This window comes from Phyllostomus discolor, chromosome 4 (genome assembly GCF_004126475.2).
Source record: "Phyllostomus discolor isolate MPI-MPIP mPhyDis1 chromosome 4, mPhyDis1.pri.v3, whole genome shotgun sequence".
Classification (NCBI taxonomy): Eukaryota; Metazoa; Chordata; class Mammalia; order Chiroptera; family Phyllostomidae; genus Phyllostomus; species Phyllostomus discolor.
Window position 1 is genome coordinate 26,917,272 of NC_040906.2, and position 18,378 is coordinate 26,935,649.

The 18,378-nt window shown below is 35.5% G+C and overlaps 1 protein-coding gene across 3 annotated transcripts in view; it reads right to left on the bottom strand.

The window, feature by feature from the left end:
- The window catches only part of CARF (calcium responsive transcription factor), a 71,268-nt gene that overhangs the window by 38,199 nt on the left and 14,691 nt on the right, over positions 1-18,378 (bottom strand). For all 3 annotated transcript variants that reach the window (XM_036023041.1, XM_028508941.2, XM_036023042.1), the window contains 5 exons: positions 14,505-14,625; positions 13,444-13,573; positions 11,798-11,882; positions 6,085-6,274; positions 1,586-1,706 (listed from right to left, as the gene is read on the bottom strand). In XM_036023041.1, the coding sequence (XP_035878934.1) occupies positions 1,586-1,706; positions 6,085-6,274; positions 11,798-11,882; positions 13,444-13,573; positions 14,505-14,625 (647 nt within the window). The remainder of the gene's footprint in view (positions 1-1,585; positions 1,707-6,084; positions 6,275-11,797; positions 11,883-13,443; positions 13,574-14,504; positions 14,626-18,378) is intronic.

An 18,378-nucleotide genomic window follows, 5' to 3' on the forward strand; every position in this document is an offset into this window, starting at 1 on the left:
ATACTTGTCAACCTTTAAAAAAATAACCTTTCCCAGGCTGGCTGGTGTAGCTCAGTGGATTGAGCTCGGGCTGGGAACCAGGCATCCCTAACATCGCAGGTTCAATTCCCAGTCAGGGCACATGCCTAGGTTGCGGGCCATGGCCCCCAGCAACCGCACACTGATGTTTCTCTATCTCTCTGTCTCCCTCTTTCTTTCTCCCTTCCTTCTCTAAAAGTAAATAAATAAAATCTTAAAAAATTTTTTTTAAATGTTAAAAAAATAACCTTTTCCCTAGCAATAACATTTCAAGGAATTTATACTATTGATATACTTGCACAAGCATATAAATAGGTACAAAGTTATTGGGCTGGCTAAAAAGTTGATTGTTTCTTCTATACAATGGCTCTAGTAGTACGTTTTTTCCATACAATAGCTCCAGTAGTGCTTAGTTGTCTTTAACTCATTTGATACAATTTTGTTAAATTGTATTGTGACAGCTGTCATATCAGCATGAATTTTTTTTAAAAACTTGTCAAAATTGGTGAATTTGTGTGCAGCCACTTTAATACTGAAGATGAAAGAAAATATACAAATTTTCAGCATATCATGCTTTATTTTTCAAGAAAGGTAAAAACACAACTGAAACTCAAAAAAAATATTTGTGTCATGTATGGAGAAGGCACTGTAACTGAATGAACGTGTCAAAAGTGGTTTGTGAAATTTCTTGGTACCATTGACATTTTGGCCAAATAATTTTATGCTCTGGGGCTGTCTTAGGCACTGGAAGGTGTTTAGCAGAATCCCTGGCCTCTACACACTAGAAACTGATAGTCGGAAATAGTCGACATACTCAAAATATCCAAATCAACAAAGTTATTGGTGAAAATGAAAAACGTATCTTTTATTTTACAGAAAAAACTAAATGGATTTTTTGGCCAACCCAATATTAACTGCAGCAATAATAAAGAAATAAAGCCTACATGTCCATCATTATGGGCCTAATTAAGTAAATGGTAATTTGTCTATAGACTATCTTGTATGTCAACTATATTTCAATTTTAAAAATAAAACTTAAAAAATATTTAAAAAAGAAATGAGTGATTTTATCTACAGATATGGCAACTTTGAGATAGATTTGGAATGAATAAAGGCAAAGCGTAGTAGTATATGTTATTACATTCATTATCACAGTAGTTATGAAGCTACTATGAAACTTAATAGCTGTGCAATAAGTAATCAAAATAGGCATTCAGAATGAAAATAAATCAATGTGGATTCATAGCACAAAAAAAGGTACACTACTACCTAAATTTTAAGAAAAGGAAATATGAATAAGCTTTACTGAGATCTTTTACATTTATGAGGGTAGAAGAGAATGTGTGTGTATGTGTGTGTGTGTGTGTGTGTGTGTGTACGCATATACACAGAATATCTATGGAGAGTAACTCAAGAAACTGGCAAGAGTTGTTGCCGTAAAGGAAAAGTAGGGGTAAGAGGAAACTCAGATTTCACTGTATATTTTTCTGGAGCTGCTTAAACTTTAACACGTGTATATTAGCTATTCAAAAATAAATACTTAATAAGAAAAAAAAAGAAACCTTACCGGGCTGGACAAGTGGCTTTGTAGAGTTGACAAGACCTGCTTTCTTGCTCATTGATTTTTTTTAACTGGAAACCTTTTCTCCTTGGCCCATACTGACATTCCATTACCACGGCTCTACTCCCTGTGGGCCAAAATCAACTATTGGTATTAAATCAAGAATCCATCTGTTTTGGATACTAGATTAGAAATAACTTGGTGGTAGCAATGTTAAAATCTGTATTTTCATTAAGGAACTTTAGAGAAAGAAAACAGCAATAAATCTTACTAAAATAAAATGTACAAACAAGCCCCGATTGGTGTGGCTCAGTGGGTTGGGCATTGTCCTGCAAACCGCAAGGTTGCCACTTTGATTCCCAGTCAGGGCACATGATGGGTCGTGGCCTGGTCTCTGGTTGTGGCACATGTGATAGACAACCAATCAGTGTTTCTCTCATACACTGATGTTTCTCTCCCCTCTTTCTCCCTGCCTTTCCCTCTCTCTAAAACTAAATAATTAAAATCTTTTAAAAATAAAGTTCATTGTAATATTTACCAAATATACCACATGTTAAAGAAATGAGTAAATACTACTTTTACTGAATGTCAACTGGTATTTACATACATGGTTTTAATAACAAAATTTACCATTTTATAAATAGAAATTAATATATGCTACATTTGTTAATAAATATTAGTATCATTTAAAATTTTATTTCCTTTTATAATTATTTCCTTTTTCCTATTTGGGCTGTTAGGACAATATGATAACTGGTCACTAAAATGGCCCCCAATGATCCCTGCCTCCCAGTACTCATGTCCTTGTGTAATTCCCTTCCCTTGAACATGGCTAGACTTATTAACTTACTTCTAATGAATATAGCTGAATTGATAGGATGTTATTTTCATAATAGATTATAAAAAAAAGTCTGTGACTTCTGTCTTAGGTAATCTCTTGCCCTTGCTTGGACTGCTCTCTCCAGGAAAAACCACCTGTCATGTAATAAGTCAGCCAGGTGCAGAGGGCCACGTGGCAAAGAGTCAAGTCTGCCAATAGCCCCACAAGTGAGCTTGGAAGCAGATGCACCCCTGTCCAGCTCACACGTTAGCTGCAGTCTTGTGAGAGAACCTGAGGCAGATAATCCACTCTTGGATTCCTGACGCACAAAAACTATGAGGTAATAAATGTTTGTTGTTTTCAGTCACCAAGCTTGGGGTAATTTGTTACGCAGCAATAGATAATACAAATAAGTAGAAGTGAAAACTATGCAGTTTAGATTTTAAGTTGAATATTTTATACTAGGGTACAGAAAACTTCTAAAATATAAAACTGAAAGTACAAATCATAACTTAAAATGTTGATAAAGCTGATATTAAAATGTAAAATTTGTGCCCTGGCTCAATGGATTGAGTGCCAGCCTGTGAACTGAAAGGTCACCAGTTCGATTTCCAGTCTGGGCACATGCTAGGGTTGCCAGCCAGATCCCCCCAGCTGGGAGCATATGAGAGGCAACTGATCAATGTATCTCTTGAACATCAATACTTCTTTCCCTCTCTTTCTCCTCCCTTCCCTTTCTCTAAAAATAAATAAAACCTTTAATTTAAAAAAGTAAAAATCTTGTACTTAAAAGATACCATAAATAAAAATGAAAATAGCAATTTGAAATAGTATTTTATGATACACGTAACAAAAGATAAAAAAACACAAATAATTTTTTTAAAAAAATAAAGAAATGATCAAACAGAAAAATGGGCAAAGGCTATGAACAAGCAATTCAGAAAGAAAAAATGGATGGTAAATGAAAAAATAAAAAGTTGTTCAACCTCACTAGTAAAGAGGGAAATACAAATTGAAACAATAGTAAAATATTATCTCACACTCTTCAGATTGACAATAATAAAAATAATTGACATATTCTACAACAACCGACTCTCCTGATCAATTTTAACATTATTAAAAGGTGTTACACATAGATAGCAATAAGAACCTAGCAATAAGTACACAGAACCTATGAGGTATTCTTGTAAAATACTTTTATGAAGATTATCTTCACTTAGTCAAGCCTCTTAGATTTAGCAGTTTACAGGAAGTACAGGAGATAAAAGAGCATGTTAACCTACATGACAGAGCTGGAATTAGCAAAATGCAGAATATGGTAAACTCTACATAACAAACTATCTGAAGAAAATAGAATAGAAAGTTTTAGATGAAAATAGAGTTAAGAGATATATTAACCAAATATAATTTGTGAACTTTGTTTGGATGTGAATTTGAACAAACCTATAGAAAAAGAATTATGAGCTAAGTGGAAGAATATAAATATTGGACATTTTGACATTAAGAAATTGTTAATTCTTTTAAAGTGTGATAATGGGATTCTTGTTATATTGTGCATATATATACATATACATATATAGAAAGAGACAGACAGACAGAGACAGACAGAGTCCTTATCTCTTTAGTTGTAGATGAAGTGACAGATCTGGAATTTACTATAAAATCATCTTGGGAGTGGAGAATGAGGAAGTGGGATATAGATGAGACAATATTGACCACATGCTGATAGTTGTTGAAACTGGATGATAGATACATGGAATCATAGGATTTCAAATATTATTGCTACTACTTTGATATACATATGAAAATGTTCAGAATATAAAGATTTTTAAAAGAATGACAATGCTAGTCATACAGTGAATGTGAGAAAGGGAAATTTTTTTTTAAAGTTCTACTTTTTTTTGAGAGATTTTAATGAAGCTCTCTCTGTTTTGTTTTGTTTTTTTTTAGACTTTATTTATTTATTTCTAGAGAGGGAAGGGAGGGAGAAAGAGAGAGAGAGAGAGAGAGAGAGAGAGAAAAACATCAATGTGCGGTTGCTGGGGGCCATGGCCTGCAACCCAGGTATGTGCCCTGACTGGGAATCAAACCTGCAATGCTTTGGTTCGCAGCCCATGCCCAATCCACTGAGCTATGCCAGCCAGGGCAGAAAGGGAAAATTTCAAACATCACTGAAAAAAGTAAAATTGGCACAGGTCATCAATTCTTTGTGTATATTTCTGAATCTAAAAAGCTCAAAAACCAAAAAATTTTTGAACTCATTTACCTGTAAAATATGACCTGAACTTTAGGAGGTCATTTATAGTCTTGATTTATTCCTTAGTGTTGAATATCCATAAAATATTACTTGTTTGATCATATGTTACTGTCTACAGAATACATGCTAGAAGTATTTTATAACATTATTTTATTATAGTCCAAAAATTTGGAATTCTAAAACACACCTGGACAAAAAATTTTAGAGAAGGAATTTTTGAACCTGCACAACCATTTCCGTGAACTATTTGAAAGAATTGTATAAAGATGAAATAGGCATGATTCACAACATGGTAATTCCATCTTAACATGTATACATTAAAAAAAGTAATTACATATTTTCAACAGAAAATATATATTGCAGGCCTCTGACTATAGCATTCTTTGTGATACTGAAAAGTTGGAGACAACCTAAGTGATTATTTACAAAAAAATAATTGTGGGTTGGTCATACGCTGGACTGTTACATAATTAAATTGAGTTAACTGGAGGTGAGTGAAATTTTATATAATAATGTCTGCAGTTTACTATTTATGTATATTTTTAAATATGCAATAAACAAAATGTACTATTAAAAATACAAACATGTATGGTAACATAAAAACAGACTAGAAAGACACACACCAAATTCATGTAGTATCTGCTTGTGAAGAGGTAAGAAAGGGATTAGAACTAGGGAGGTGAAAAATGTTCCATTTCTTTTATAGAATATTGATAAACCTGAGCAGAAGAAGTTACATTTGTCTTCCTCTATTCTCTTTACCCTCAGAGGTCCAGGATGAGGCTGCAACTCTTCCAGTTGAATAGTACCTGAATAATCCTGAAGTAAATCACTTATTTTAGGTTCAGCCCTAGGGTGAATCTCTGGGAATTCTTTGAAACTATATTGCTTTAGTGAACACCAGTGTTTGAGAATACTGTATATAATACACCTGATGCTTGAGAACCCTAATATTAAAATTCTAAATAATTCCTGATTGTATGTAACTTCTATAAAGTAACTTAAGAATTATAAGCTATATGAAATGGACACAAATTTGTACCACAAGACAAATCAAGAGAGAAGGAGAGTCTGTCTAGAATGGATGAAAAGACAAAGACAAAACCCAAGAGATATACATACTTAAAATAATAAAATTGCTTATTATTTAATTAATTTGTATTAAGTAGTTCTACCTGGAATTTCAATATTTTTATTTTCTATTTTCAGCATAATATCTAGAGGAAGCATGATTTATTTAATACAATAAATGCAATTTTGCAACATAAAAACTGTCTTACTATATTTTTTTAGTTTAATATACATTTTATCAATTAACATTCAGTTATCATCTACCAAAATGAAAATGAATCACCTTAGGAAAACCACAGTTTCACAATGGATCATGGCTACTGCTAAACCTTTTAAAATATTTCTCTTAAAATGTACCTGCATTGACAAATGGAATTCCATCATATGGGACATACTGGGATTTCCACATCAAACGTGTAGCTGGCTTGGCTGGGCTTGGAGATTGGCGGGTCCCCCAGACGCTCTGTGTTTGCTGTTTGTGAAATGTTAAAACACTTTCTAGTTCAGTCTCACTTACACAGTAGCCCCGGTATGAATCTCCAATTTTCTGCATGTAGTAAAAATTAAATAACAAAATTATTAGCAAATATGTTTCATTGTACACAAAATTTAATGAAGTGATTGCCCAAGGTGAAAGACTCCTCAGCTCTCAAAAGAGATGCCATTTCTCCCCTCAGATCAATGGTCTATTACAACCAGTGGATCTTTTCTGAGTTCAACCAGCTTCATCAAATAGATATTGTCTAGGTATTTGTTTGAGAATGCCAAATTCACTGTCACAATGACTTCATCAAAATCTTATTTGAGACTAATAATACTTAGGGAAGATAGCTTGAGGAACATATCGTATATCCATTCTTCCAGATACTTAAAATTCTACCCCACATCTAACCAAATAAGCATAAAACTAGTCACAATGTACTGGTTCTCTGTGGGGAATCTTTACTGAAACTGATTTTGATAGGATACCATCCATCTATTTTGAAAACCTGTGAACATTGTAATGTGTCTCATATAAAAATTATATAAAAGAATTATATCAACCTTGTTTTCATGAAGATCCTTCTCTGAGAGAAATTCCTGTCTGACCTTAGTATCAAAAATAGGTAATGGGATTTTTTTGGTAGTTTAGGAAAATTAGCAATAATTACCATATTTACTATGTATAATACACACTTTTTTGCCCAAATATTTGAGGAAAAAATAAGGATGCGCATTATACATGGGCATAATGATTATATACAATGGGTATACTAATCTCATGCAAAATGTGCACAAAAATGTGGGTGCACATTCTACAAAGCAAAATACAGAACTTTTACCAAATACACACAAACTTTACAAATTAACTAGGTTTTGCCTTTTGAATGTTAATTCTCTCTCTCACTCTTTCCCAGCATTCTGAATCTCACCTCCTCCCATAGACTGAAAATTGTGAATCCTATCCCTGTCTTCTTCCTTCAGAATCTTCAAATGGTTTACAATTTTACCCGAGCTCCAGTGGAGGGAGGGCAAAGCAGACTAGAGCTGCATGAGGAGAGTCCGGGGTTGGTGACTGGGTGGAGACAGCTGAAGAGTCAGCTGCCATATCCCTGTGCTCAGTCATTCCCTGTACTGCAGAAGCCACCTTTCTCCTGAACGTAGATGCTTAGATTGTAGACATTCGGCTCATGTCTGTGTGTGCATACATACACACACAGACATGCACGTAGTTCATTAAGATACACGCTTCTTTCTTCCATTTTATGGCTCCATTCTTATTTTTCTTTATTCTTTAGCTCCATTTTTAATTTCTATCTTGCTAATACACTTTAAATATTTTTCTTTTAAAGTATTTAAAAATTTTTTCCCAATTACAGTTTATATTCAATATTATTTTGTGTTAGTTTCATGTATACAGCATAATGGTGAGACAATCATATACTTTACTAAGTGTTTCCCCTGACAGTTCCAGTGCTCACCTGGCACCATACATAGTTACTACAATGATATTGACTATATTTCCCATGCTGTACTTTGTACCCACATGACTATTTTGTACTATCAATTTGCGCTTCTCAATCTCTTCCACCATTTTTTTACCCAGACCCCCAACTGTCCCCCTATGGCAACCACCAGTCTCTTCTCTACATCTTTGTGTGTTTCTGTTTTGTTTGTTCATTTACATTGTCTTTTATTTTACATATATAAGTGAAATCATAATACTTGTCTTTCTCTGACTGGCTTATTTCACTTAGCATAATGCCCTCTAGGTCCATCCATGCTGTTGCAAATGGTAAGATTTCCTTCCTTTTCATGGCTGAGTAATATTCCATAGTGTGTGTGTGTGTGTGTGTGTGTGTGTGTGTGTGTGTACCACCACTTTTTTATCCACTTGTCTATTGATGGGCACTTGAGTTATCTCTATAGCTAGCTATTGTAAATAATGCTGCACTGAACATAGAGGTGTAATATATTCTTTTTTAAAAATATATTTTATTGATTACGCTATTACAGTTGTCGCATTTTCCTCCCTTCACTCCCCTCCACCCTGTACACCCTCTCCCACCCATATCTCCCCTTTAGTCATGTCCATGTGTCATACTTATGAGTTTTTTAGCTTCTACATTTCCCATACTATTCTTACCTTCCCCCTGTTTATTTTCAACCTACCTTCTATGCTACTTATTCTCTGTACCTTTTCCCCCTCTCTCCTCCTCCTACTCCCCTGTTGCTAACCCTCCATGTGATCTCCATTTCTGTGGTTCTGTTCCTGCTCTAGTTGTTTGCTTAGTTTCTTTTCGTTTTGCTTTAGGTGTGGTTGTTAAGAATTGTGAGTTTGCTGTCCTTTTACTATACATGTTTTTCCTTTATCTTCTTTTCTTAGATAAGTCCCTTTAACATTTCATAAAATAAGGGCTTGGTGATGATGAACTCCTTTAACTTTAAAGTGCTTATCTTAGAAGCACTTTATCTGCCCTTCCATTCTAAATGAGAGCTTTGCTGGATAGAGCAATCTGGGATGTAGGTCCTTGTCTTTCATGACTTGGAATATTTCTTTCCAGCCCCTTCTTGCCTGTATGGTCTGTTTTGAGAAATCAGCTGACAGTCTGATGGGAACTCCTTGGTAGGTTACTGTCCCCATATCTCTTGCTGCTTCTAGGATTTTCTCCTTCATTTTTACCTCGGCTAATGTAACTATGATGTGCCTTGGTGTGTTTCTTCTTGGGTCCAACTTCTTTGGGGCTCTCTGAGCTTCCTGGATTTCTTGGAAGTCTATTTCCTTTGCCAGAATGGGGAATTTCTCCTTTATTATTTGTTCAAATATGTGCTCAATCTGTTGCTTTTCCTCTTCCCCTTCTGGTACCCCTATAATTCGGATGTTGGAACGTTTAAAGATGTCCTGGAGGTTCCTAAGCTTCTCCTCATTTTTTTGAATTCTTATTTCTTCATTCTTTCCTGCTTGGTTGTTTTTTTCTTCTTTCTGGTCCACTCTATTGTTTTGAGTCCCAGTTTCCTTTCCATCACTAATGGTTCTCCGTGCATCTTCCTTCATCTCTTTTATGGTAACCTGCATTTTTTCATGTAATTTGCACCCAAAATCAACCAATTCTGTGATCTTCCTGATCACCAATGTTTTAAACTTTGCATCTGATAGACTGGCTATTTCTTGGTCATTCAAAAGGATGAGTCCTGGGGGACTGATCTGTTCTTCTGTTGGAGACATGTCTCTCTTCCCCCCCCCCCCCCCCGGTCTGGTCGCTCTTGTTATGGTGAGGGGCAGAGCCTTAGGTGTTCATCTGGGCTGGGCACCCCAGTCGCTATATTGTGACATTTATGTGGGGATAGGAGGGAACAATGGCGGTAGCTCCCTTCTCCTGGGATCTCAGTCCCTTCTCTGGGATCTTGGGTTTCGCGCTCTGCTCTGGTCCACAGTGCTGCCTCACTGGGTCCGCCAGCCACCACTTGCGTACTCAGGGTCCATGCTGCAAACTTGCGCGTCCCAGAAGGCTTACGCACTCTCGGTTGCCTTTTGTGTCCAGTTCTCCCGGATCATTGCGCACTGCGACCCGTGCCCGCTCCTCCTCTCTGCCCCTCTTACTGGTCCGGATGAATGGGTCTACTTCAACTTCTTGGCGGTCCGACTTCCACTCAGATAAATTATCTGTCAGTTCTGGGTGTTATTCTGGCTCTAAATTGCTGTTGTTCTAATCTTGGTTGTGCGTGGAGGTACGGTGCCTCCACCTATGCCTCCATCTTGCCGGAAGTCTCTAGGTGTAATATATTCTTTACAATGAGTGTTTTGGGTTTCTTCAGATATATGCCCAGAAGTGGAATCACTGGGTCATAAGGCAGTTCCATTTCTAATTTTTTGAGGAATCTCTACAAGGCTTTCCACAGTGGCTGTACCGATCTCCAAAGAGGACATACAAATGGCCAACAAACATATGAAAAGGTGCTCAATGTCACTAATCATCAGAAAAATCCAAATTAAAACAGCATGGTAATTATGGAGATGGGGTGGGTGGAGGTTGAAAAGGGTATGGGGGGATAAATGGTGATAGAAATAAATAATGTTTTTAAAAACCACAATGAAGTATCATTATCACACCAGCCAGAATAGCTATCATCAATAAATCAACAAACAACATGTGTTGGTGAAGATGGGGAGAAAAGGGAACCTTCCAGCATCATTGGTAGAACTGCAGATTGGTGCAGCCACTGCAGAAAGCAGTAAGGAGTTACCGCCAAAAATTAAAAATGGATATGCCTAATGACCTAACAATTCCACTTCTCAGAATATGTCTGAAGAAACACAAAACACTAATTTAAGGAATATATGCATACCTATCTTCATTGCAGCATTATTTACAATAGCCAAGATTTGGAAGCAGCTCAAGTGCCCATCAGTCAAAGAGTGGATAAAAAAGCTATGGTACATTTACACAATGCAATACAACTGCACCTTTAAAAAGAAGGAAATCTTGCTTCTGGCTGGCGTAGCTCAGTGGATTGAGCACAGGGCTGCGAACCAAAGCATCGCAGGTTCGATTCCCAGTCAGGGTACATGCCTAGGTTGCAGGCCATGGCCCCCAGCAACTGCACATTGATGCTTCTCTCTTTCCTTCCCTTCCCTCTCTAAAAATAAATAAATAAAATCTTAAAAAAAAAAAAGAAGGAAATCTTACTTTTTGAGACAGCATGGACAAACCTGGACTGTATTACACTAAGTGAAATAAGCCAATCAGAGAAAGACAAGTACCAAATAATTTTATTTACATGTGGAATCTAATGAACAAAATAAACTAACATACAAAATAAAAACAGATTCATAGATACAGAGAACAACTGACAACTGTCAGAGGAAGGGGGATTAAGAAGCTGATGAAAAAGGTGAAGGAATTAAGCTAATAATTCATAGACATAGACAATAGAATGGTGATTATCAGAAAAGGGTAGGGGGAGAAGAAGGTAGAAGGTAAAGGGGGGACATGGTGATGGAAGGAGACTTGACTTGGGGTGGTGAACACAAAATACAATATACAGATAATGTGTTACAGAATTGTACATCCAAAAAATTATATAATTTTATTGACTAGTGTTACCCCAATAAATTTAAATTTTTTTACAAACAAAAGAAAGAACTGGTGATACAGATTTGGGGATCATTTTTATAAAAGTGATAGTGGAAAGCCAACAAAGTTAATAAGCTCTCCAAAAGATAAAATGTGGAGAAATAAAAAAAGGTTAAACAGTGAAATCTGAAGAATTTCCACTGTGAATATGAAAATAAATAAGTATAAGCAAAGAAAGAGAGAATGGTCAAAAGATAAAAGGTAGAGAAACACAATGGCAAAGTTTCATGGAAGACAAGGGAAAAAATGATAATGAAGTGAGAAGATTTATATGATCTCTGCTTTAACAGAGTTCATAATCTCTAACAAATAAAAGACTAGATGAGATCAGATTTAGAATAAACATGAACAAAACAGTACAGATACAGCTTCTGTTAGTCATATTCAAAAGTGGACATTTTGGGGTGAACTGTAGTTCATTAAGTGAATCTAGGTAAGGATTATTTTTAACTCACCTCACAGCTCCTAAGACGGCAGGCCCACATAGGTGTGTTAGAAGAAAGTGGCTGGAGAGGGGCCAGAAAGGGTTCTTCAAGCATTCTGGGACAGGGGGAAATAGATATAAAGACATATTAGAAGTTACACACACAGACATACACATGACATTCAACTGCTTTATTCGCTTTGCTGGTATCAAAGACAAAAGATTGAGATCATCGATAAGAAATTGTAATAATAATGACAGATTGATCTGATAAGCATATTCATTATAATTTTCTTTAATCATGACTATTTTATTAACTGCGAATGAAAAGGCTCAGGTTAGCTCTTCCAACTACCTGTAGTTCCAACAAATTCAAGTATTTTATCTCTCTCTCTATAAACTTATTTTACATTCTTATCATTATATAATTATTTTCATTTATCAAAAAATGAGCTAATAAAACATCTTCAGATGACTTGTTAAGAATTGCATGACATTATGTCAAGTTCCAAGACTAAAGGTCATAAGTATTGTATTAATTTAAAAATATTTTCATAGAACAATTGAAAGAATATTAATAATACAGCCCTGGCTGGTATGGCTCAGTGGATTGAGTGCCAGTCTGAGAACCGAAAGGTTGCCAGTTCTATTCCTGGTCAGGGCACACGTCTGGGTTATGGACCAAGTCCCCAGTTGGGGGTGTTGGGAGGCAAATGATTGATGTATCTCTCACACATCAATGTTTCCCTCCCTCCTTTCCCCTCTCTCTAAAAATAAAATAAATGAAATCTCTTTAAAAAAAAAAAAAGAATAGTAGCCCTGGCTGGCGTAGTTCAGTGGATTGAGCGCAGGCTGCAAATGAAAGTGTCGCGGGTTTGATTCCCAGTCAGGGCATAAGACTGGGTTGCAGGCCATGGCCCCCAGCAACCGCACATTGATGTTTCTCTCTCTCTCTTTCTCCCTCCTCTCTCTAAAAATAAATAAAATCTTTAAAAAAAGAATAGTAATAATACAAAAACCATTATCTTTATTTCCCTAAATTAGTGTAAAGTGTTATTTTAAAGCAAAAGTAAAAGCTGAAATAAATGTTAACAAAAGACATTTTATTTGTTAAAAGATTTTACTTATTTATTTTTAGAAAGAGGGGAAGGGAGAGAGGGAGAGAAACATCATTGCGTGGTTGCCTTTTGCACACCCCTTGCTGGGGACCTGGCCCGAAACCCAGGCATGTGCCCTGACTGGGAATCAAACCGGTGACCCTTTGGTTTGCAGGTCAGCACTCAACCCATTGAGCCACACCAGCCAGGGCACAATACACATTTTAAACACTTTACCACAGAGGAATTAAATGCATAAAAATGTGCTGAAACCATTAAAAATTTTAGGATCTAGAATGAGTATTTCTTTATTCTAAAAACGGTTAGTGTCAGATGTTTTCAGGTTGCTTCAAAATATCACAGGAACGGGTCATTAAGGAAAAGCAGCACTTTGGACAGTCATACTTTCTAGAGTAGCCTCTTATTACCAAAATGACATTAAAATATATATTTGATGATAGTTTATTCTATTTCCTAAATTTCTGATCTTTTCTATAGTAAGCCAGCTTTAGATGGAATAACTTAAAACACATTTCCATGGTGATAACAAAAGATAAATTCCTCTCTCCTGCGGACTCACCTGGTCACTGTTGTTGTGGGCAATGTGAGGGATGCTTGTGGATGAAGAATATAAGCATTGTTATTGTCTGCTAAAGCATCCACTCTCACAGTTGGTAAGTTTGTGTTGCTGGGTTTCTCTTCAGAGGCATCTTAACCACAATAACAAGAACAAAGCAACATCAGTATCTTGAATAAGACCCTGAGAATGTAACTATAATTTACATATTTGAAACAGGACAGGAAGATATGCTCTGAAACCAAAGATAACAAAATTTACAATGCTTTGTTGAGAATCTCTCTGATAAACTTGTTTACTTTCCAATTATAATACTGACTACTAAAATAATATAATTAAGTTTTTGGAACTTACATTGAACAACTAAGATATAAGACTGGTAGAAGTAATTGTTATATGTATTAAGAGTTTCACAATATAATAGGAAAATGTAAATCTGACTCTTGTTTCTATACCATGTTTATAATGTTTTCTTCAAACTATGCTTTTTTTCTTACATTTTAGTGACTACTAACAAAGACAAAGAATCATAACACCAAGGTAAAATATCTACCTTAAATCATTAACTGTGAACAAGTGACAAAACAGACCGAGGATATGAGTCTCATTTCTGAACTTGAAAGAATAAGAGAAAGAAAAAGAGCAGAGGATGAAAGTACCCTTAAAAAAAAGTACTAAGTCACACGGCTAACAACAGCATTGATATAAATACAAATGTAAAATCTTCTCCAGTAGCTATTAGCACCATATTCTTGTTATTGTTGTTGTTATTATTACTGTTATTATAATTAAGAAGAATTTATTTTATGCTCACTGGTCATTTGAGAGGAAGCAAGAATCAACCAGCTTCATAGAATTCCAAAATGGAATAGACAGCTAACCTAGACAGGAGTTGAAAATGAACTTGAAATTTATTTGGGCTATAAAACTTTTTCTACTTATTCAGTTCACAATTTTGCCGCAAGAAATCAATTTTAGCACTGACTTTCATACGATGATTTTCCCAAATATACATTTCTTTCTTTAAAACATTCTAAAATCCCCTATGTCCAATTATTACTCACCCCGAGGACTATTCATATCCACAAGCTGCCCTTGAGGTATAATCACTTGTGCCATTCCTGTCTGGGTAGATGGAATTACACGAAGCACCTGTCCATTTTCTAATGAGCTGGCAACAATCATCTTGGAAGCATTAAAAAAGAAATCAAATGCATAAGCCTACAGTAATGTTCTTAATTAAATTATTAAAGACATGCCTACCTCTTCAGTCAATACTATTATAGATGAAATCATTATTAATTATATAGATGAAAACACTGAGATACATAACTTTTCCCAGTCTCACAACCGATAGGTGGTAGAACTAGGATTAAGACAGGCAGTTTGACCATGTATCCTAGGATCTGAACCACCTATGGTCTTCTTCATTACACAGGGTGAGACCTAATGATTCAGTAATCTGAACAAGGCTCTGACTGAACTGAATATATTAACTTTTTTATATTTATTGTATTACCCATACATTCTTGACCTATTTGTGTGGTAATCATCTACATTTTAAGTTATTTCATTAGTTTATAAAAGTAACTTGTTAGATATCTACTTAAAACAGCATTTGTTTTTATATCTCTGCATTTATATATATCCTATCTTGGTTCATAGGGAATACTGCAGAATCCTCAAAAGTCTAAAAATATAGAGAAAAGAGTATATTTATTATACTTTCTTTTCAGTTTAATACCTGAACCCATTGCCAGAAATTTAGAAGAATGTCAACTAAAAAAAAATCTGAAGTTTAAGAAAAACATTTGAAGATATAACTAATAAATTAATACATGAAATAAGTTTATCCCATAGTTCTAGATTTTTTAGACAGCCTATAAACTTTATTACCTAACATACTACTTTCTGCTGACACAATTTTATTATTTTACCTCTACCTAGTGCAATTAACTCCTTATTCATTCCATTCCACTTTCCCAGACTTCCTTCTTGCTATGCAAAAACGTGAAAGCATTGCTGATGCATGCCTGATAGAGACTGCATTCCTCTTTTTAAGGGGGTCATTTGAAAAAAATTAAATTAATAAAAAACCACCTCAATAAATATAATCATAAACATTTTCCAGAAACCAAGAGTAGGAGTGGTTTCCCTACCCCAAATGTTTATCAAGTTTCTTGAGATAAAAATGTGTTGCCATACCTCATCACTTCAACATGAAAAAGCACTGGAAACTCTGAAGGTGATAACTGCTTTACATTTGTTGAGTGAATACTAATAAGTGGCAGGACTTAATATTATCTTAATTAATGCTCATTACATGTATATGAAGTATGTACATTTTATATATGAGAAAACTTTTAAACAAAGGTTACAAATTTTATACAAGGTAACACAGAGCTGGAAATTCAAACCCAAGTAGTTTGTCTCCTTTTAATTACTACTCTGTACTGCCTCCTGATACCTGATGATGCTGTTAAAGCTAAGAGAAGACAAAAACAAAGCAATACAAAACGTTCTCCTGGACTTTAAAAGGCAACAGTAGTAATATTGTTTTAAATTCTTTACTCCTTGCTCTAGGACACATATTGGCAAAATATTGCTATGAGAGATGTCTGAGATTTTATTACCTATGTTTTCTTCTAGGATTTTTAAGGTTTCCTGGCATTCATTTAAGTCTTTTATCTATTTTGAGTTTATTGTTGTGTATGGTGTAAGTTGGCGGTAAGGGAAACAAAGAAAAAAATAAGCAAACAGGACAACAAAACTAAAAGGCTTCTGAACAACAAAAGAAACCATCCACAAAGTGAAAAAAGAACCCACTGTATTGGAGAGCATATTTGCCAATGATACATCTGATAAGGGGTCAATTTCCAAAATATATAAAGAACTTATACAACTCAACACCAGGAAGACAAACAATCCAATGAAAAAATGGGCAAAGGACCTAAAAAGACACTTCTCCAAATAAGACATACAGACAACCAACAGTCATATAAAAAAATCTTCAATGTCACTAGTTATCAGAGAAATGCAAATTAAAGCCACAATGAGGTATCACCTTGCACCTGTCAGAATGGCTACCACCAGTAAATCAACAAGCAACAAGCGCTGGCAAGGATGTGGAGAAAACACAGTGTACTGCTGGTGGGAATGCAGACTGGTGCAGCCACTATAGAAAACAGTATGGAATTTCCTTAAAAAATTAAAAATCGAACTGCTTTTTGACCCAACAATCCCACTTCTGGAAATATAACCTAAGAGTCCCAAAATACCAATTCAAAAGAATATATGCACCCCAATGTTCATAGCAGCATTATTTACAATAGTCAAGATCTGCAAATAGACAAAGTACCCATCACTAGATGAATGGATACAAAAGTTGTGGTACATTTACACAAAGGAATAGTATACGGCTGTGAAAAGAGGGAAATCTTACCTTTTGCAACAGCATGGATGGAACTGGAGATTATTATGCTAAGTGAAATAAGCCAGTCTGAGAAACACAAATACCATATGACCTCACTTATATGTGGAATCTAGTCAACAAAATAAACTGAGGAACAAAATAGAAAGAGGCATGGATACAAGGAATAGACTGACAGCTGTCAGAAGGGAGGGGGAACTAGATTGAAAGAAGGTGGAGGGATTAGCCACAGGACATATATGCATAACCAATAAACATAGACAACAGTGTTGTGAAGGCCAGAGGAAAGAGGGGGCAGGGGTTGGGTAGAGGCAGGCAAAGGGGTAGGGGGATAATAGTGTCATCAATAAAGTTTTTCTTAAGATTTTATTTATTTATTTTTAGAGAAGGGAGGGAGGGAGGGAGGGAGAGAGAGTGAGAGAAACATCAATGTGTGGTTGCTGGGGGTTGTGGCCTGCAACCCAGGCATGTGCCCCGACTGGGAATTGAACCTGCAACACTTTGGTTCGCAGTCTGCGCCCAATCCACTGAGCTACACCAGCCAGGAGCAATAAAGTTTTTAAAAAATAAAAATAAATCACTTACTCCTTATAAAGAGATTAAATATCCATGAAAATACTTTATTAATTCTTAGAAAATAAAAGTACTGTGGGTATTTTAAATCCCAATAAAACTGGTATATTTATAAGTTACTCAATCATGAAAATATCACCATTAAGACTGATCTGATACTGTGTCCCAAGCACAGTAAAAAATCTCTATTTTCTCTCCTTAGCTTACTCTACCCAGTACCTAAAAAACTATTTTCAATTCATATAATTTGATAATGTTACTTTTCCTGTAACAAAAAAGCTCATTATCTTTAATCTTTGCTATGAAAACACACATAGTTTTGAAGTTATCTGCTGCAATACATCCTATTTGAGACCATGAAAATTATCAGAAAAGCTGATAATGAACAGTCTCATAATTAGTGGTTTCTTTGCATACAACTATCTATTAATTCAAAATACCATCCCTACTTCACTACAAAACCTCTGCATTCATTTCATAGTGAACAACTACAGAAATTTTACCAGCTCCTTGATAGCTTCTATATTAAAAATATGGAAGCAACCTAATTGTCCGTCAGTAGATGAGTGGATAAAACAACTATGAGACATTTACACAATGGAATACTACTCAGCTGTAATAAAGAAGAAAATTTTACCCTTACCCTTTCCAACAGTATGAATGGACCTGGAGAACATTATGCAAAGTGAAATAAGCCAGTCAGAGAAAGACAAGTACCATGTGATTTCACTAGTATGTGAAATCTAATGAACAAACTGAACTAACAAGCAAAAGAGACAGGCTCAGAGAGTGCAGGATGACTGCTAAGGGTGGGGGAGGTTAGGAGGTGAAGGGATTGAGCCAAAAGGAAAAAGGACTCATGGACATGGACAACAATGTGGTGATTGCAGTGGGGAGAGGAGTCTAAGGGGACTACATGGTAAGGGGGAAAAGAG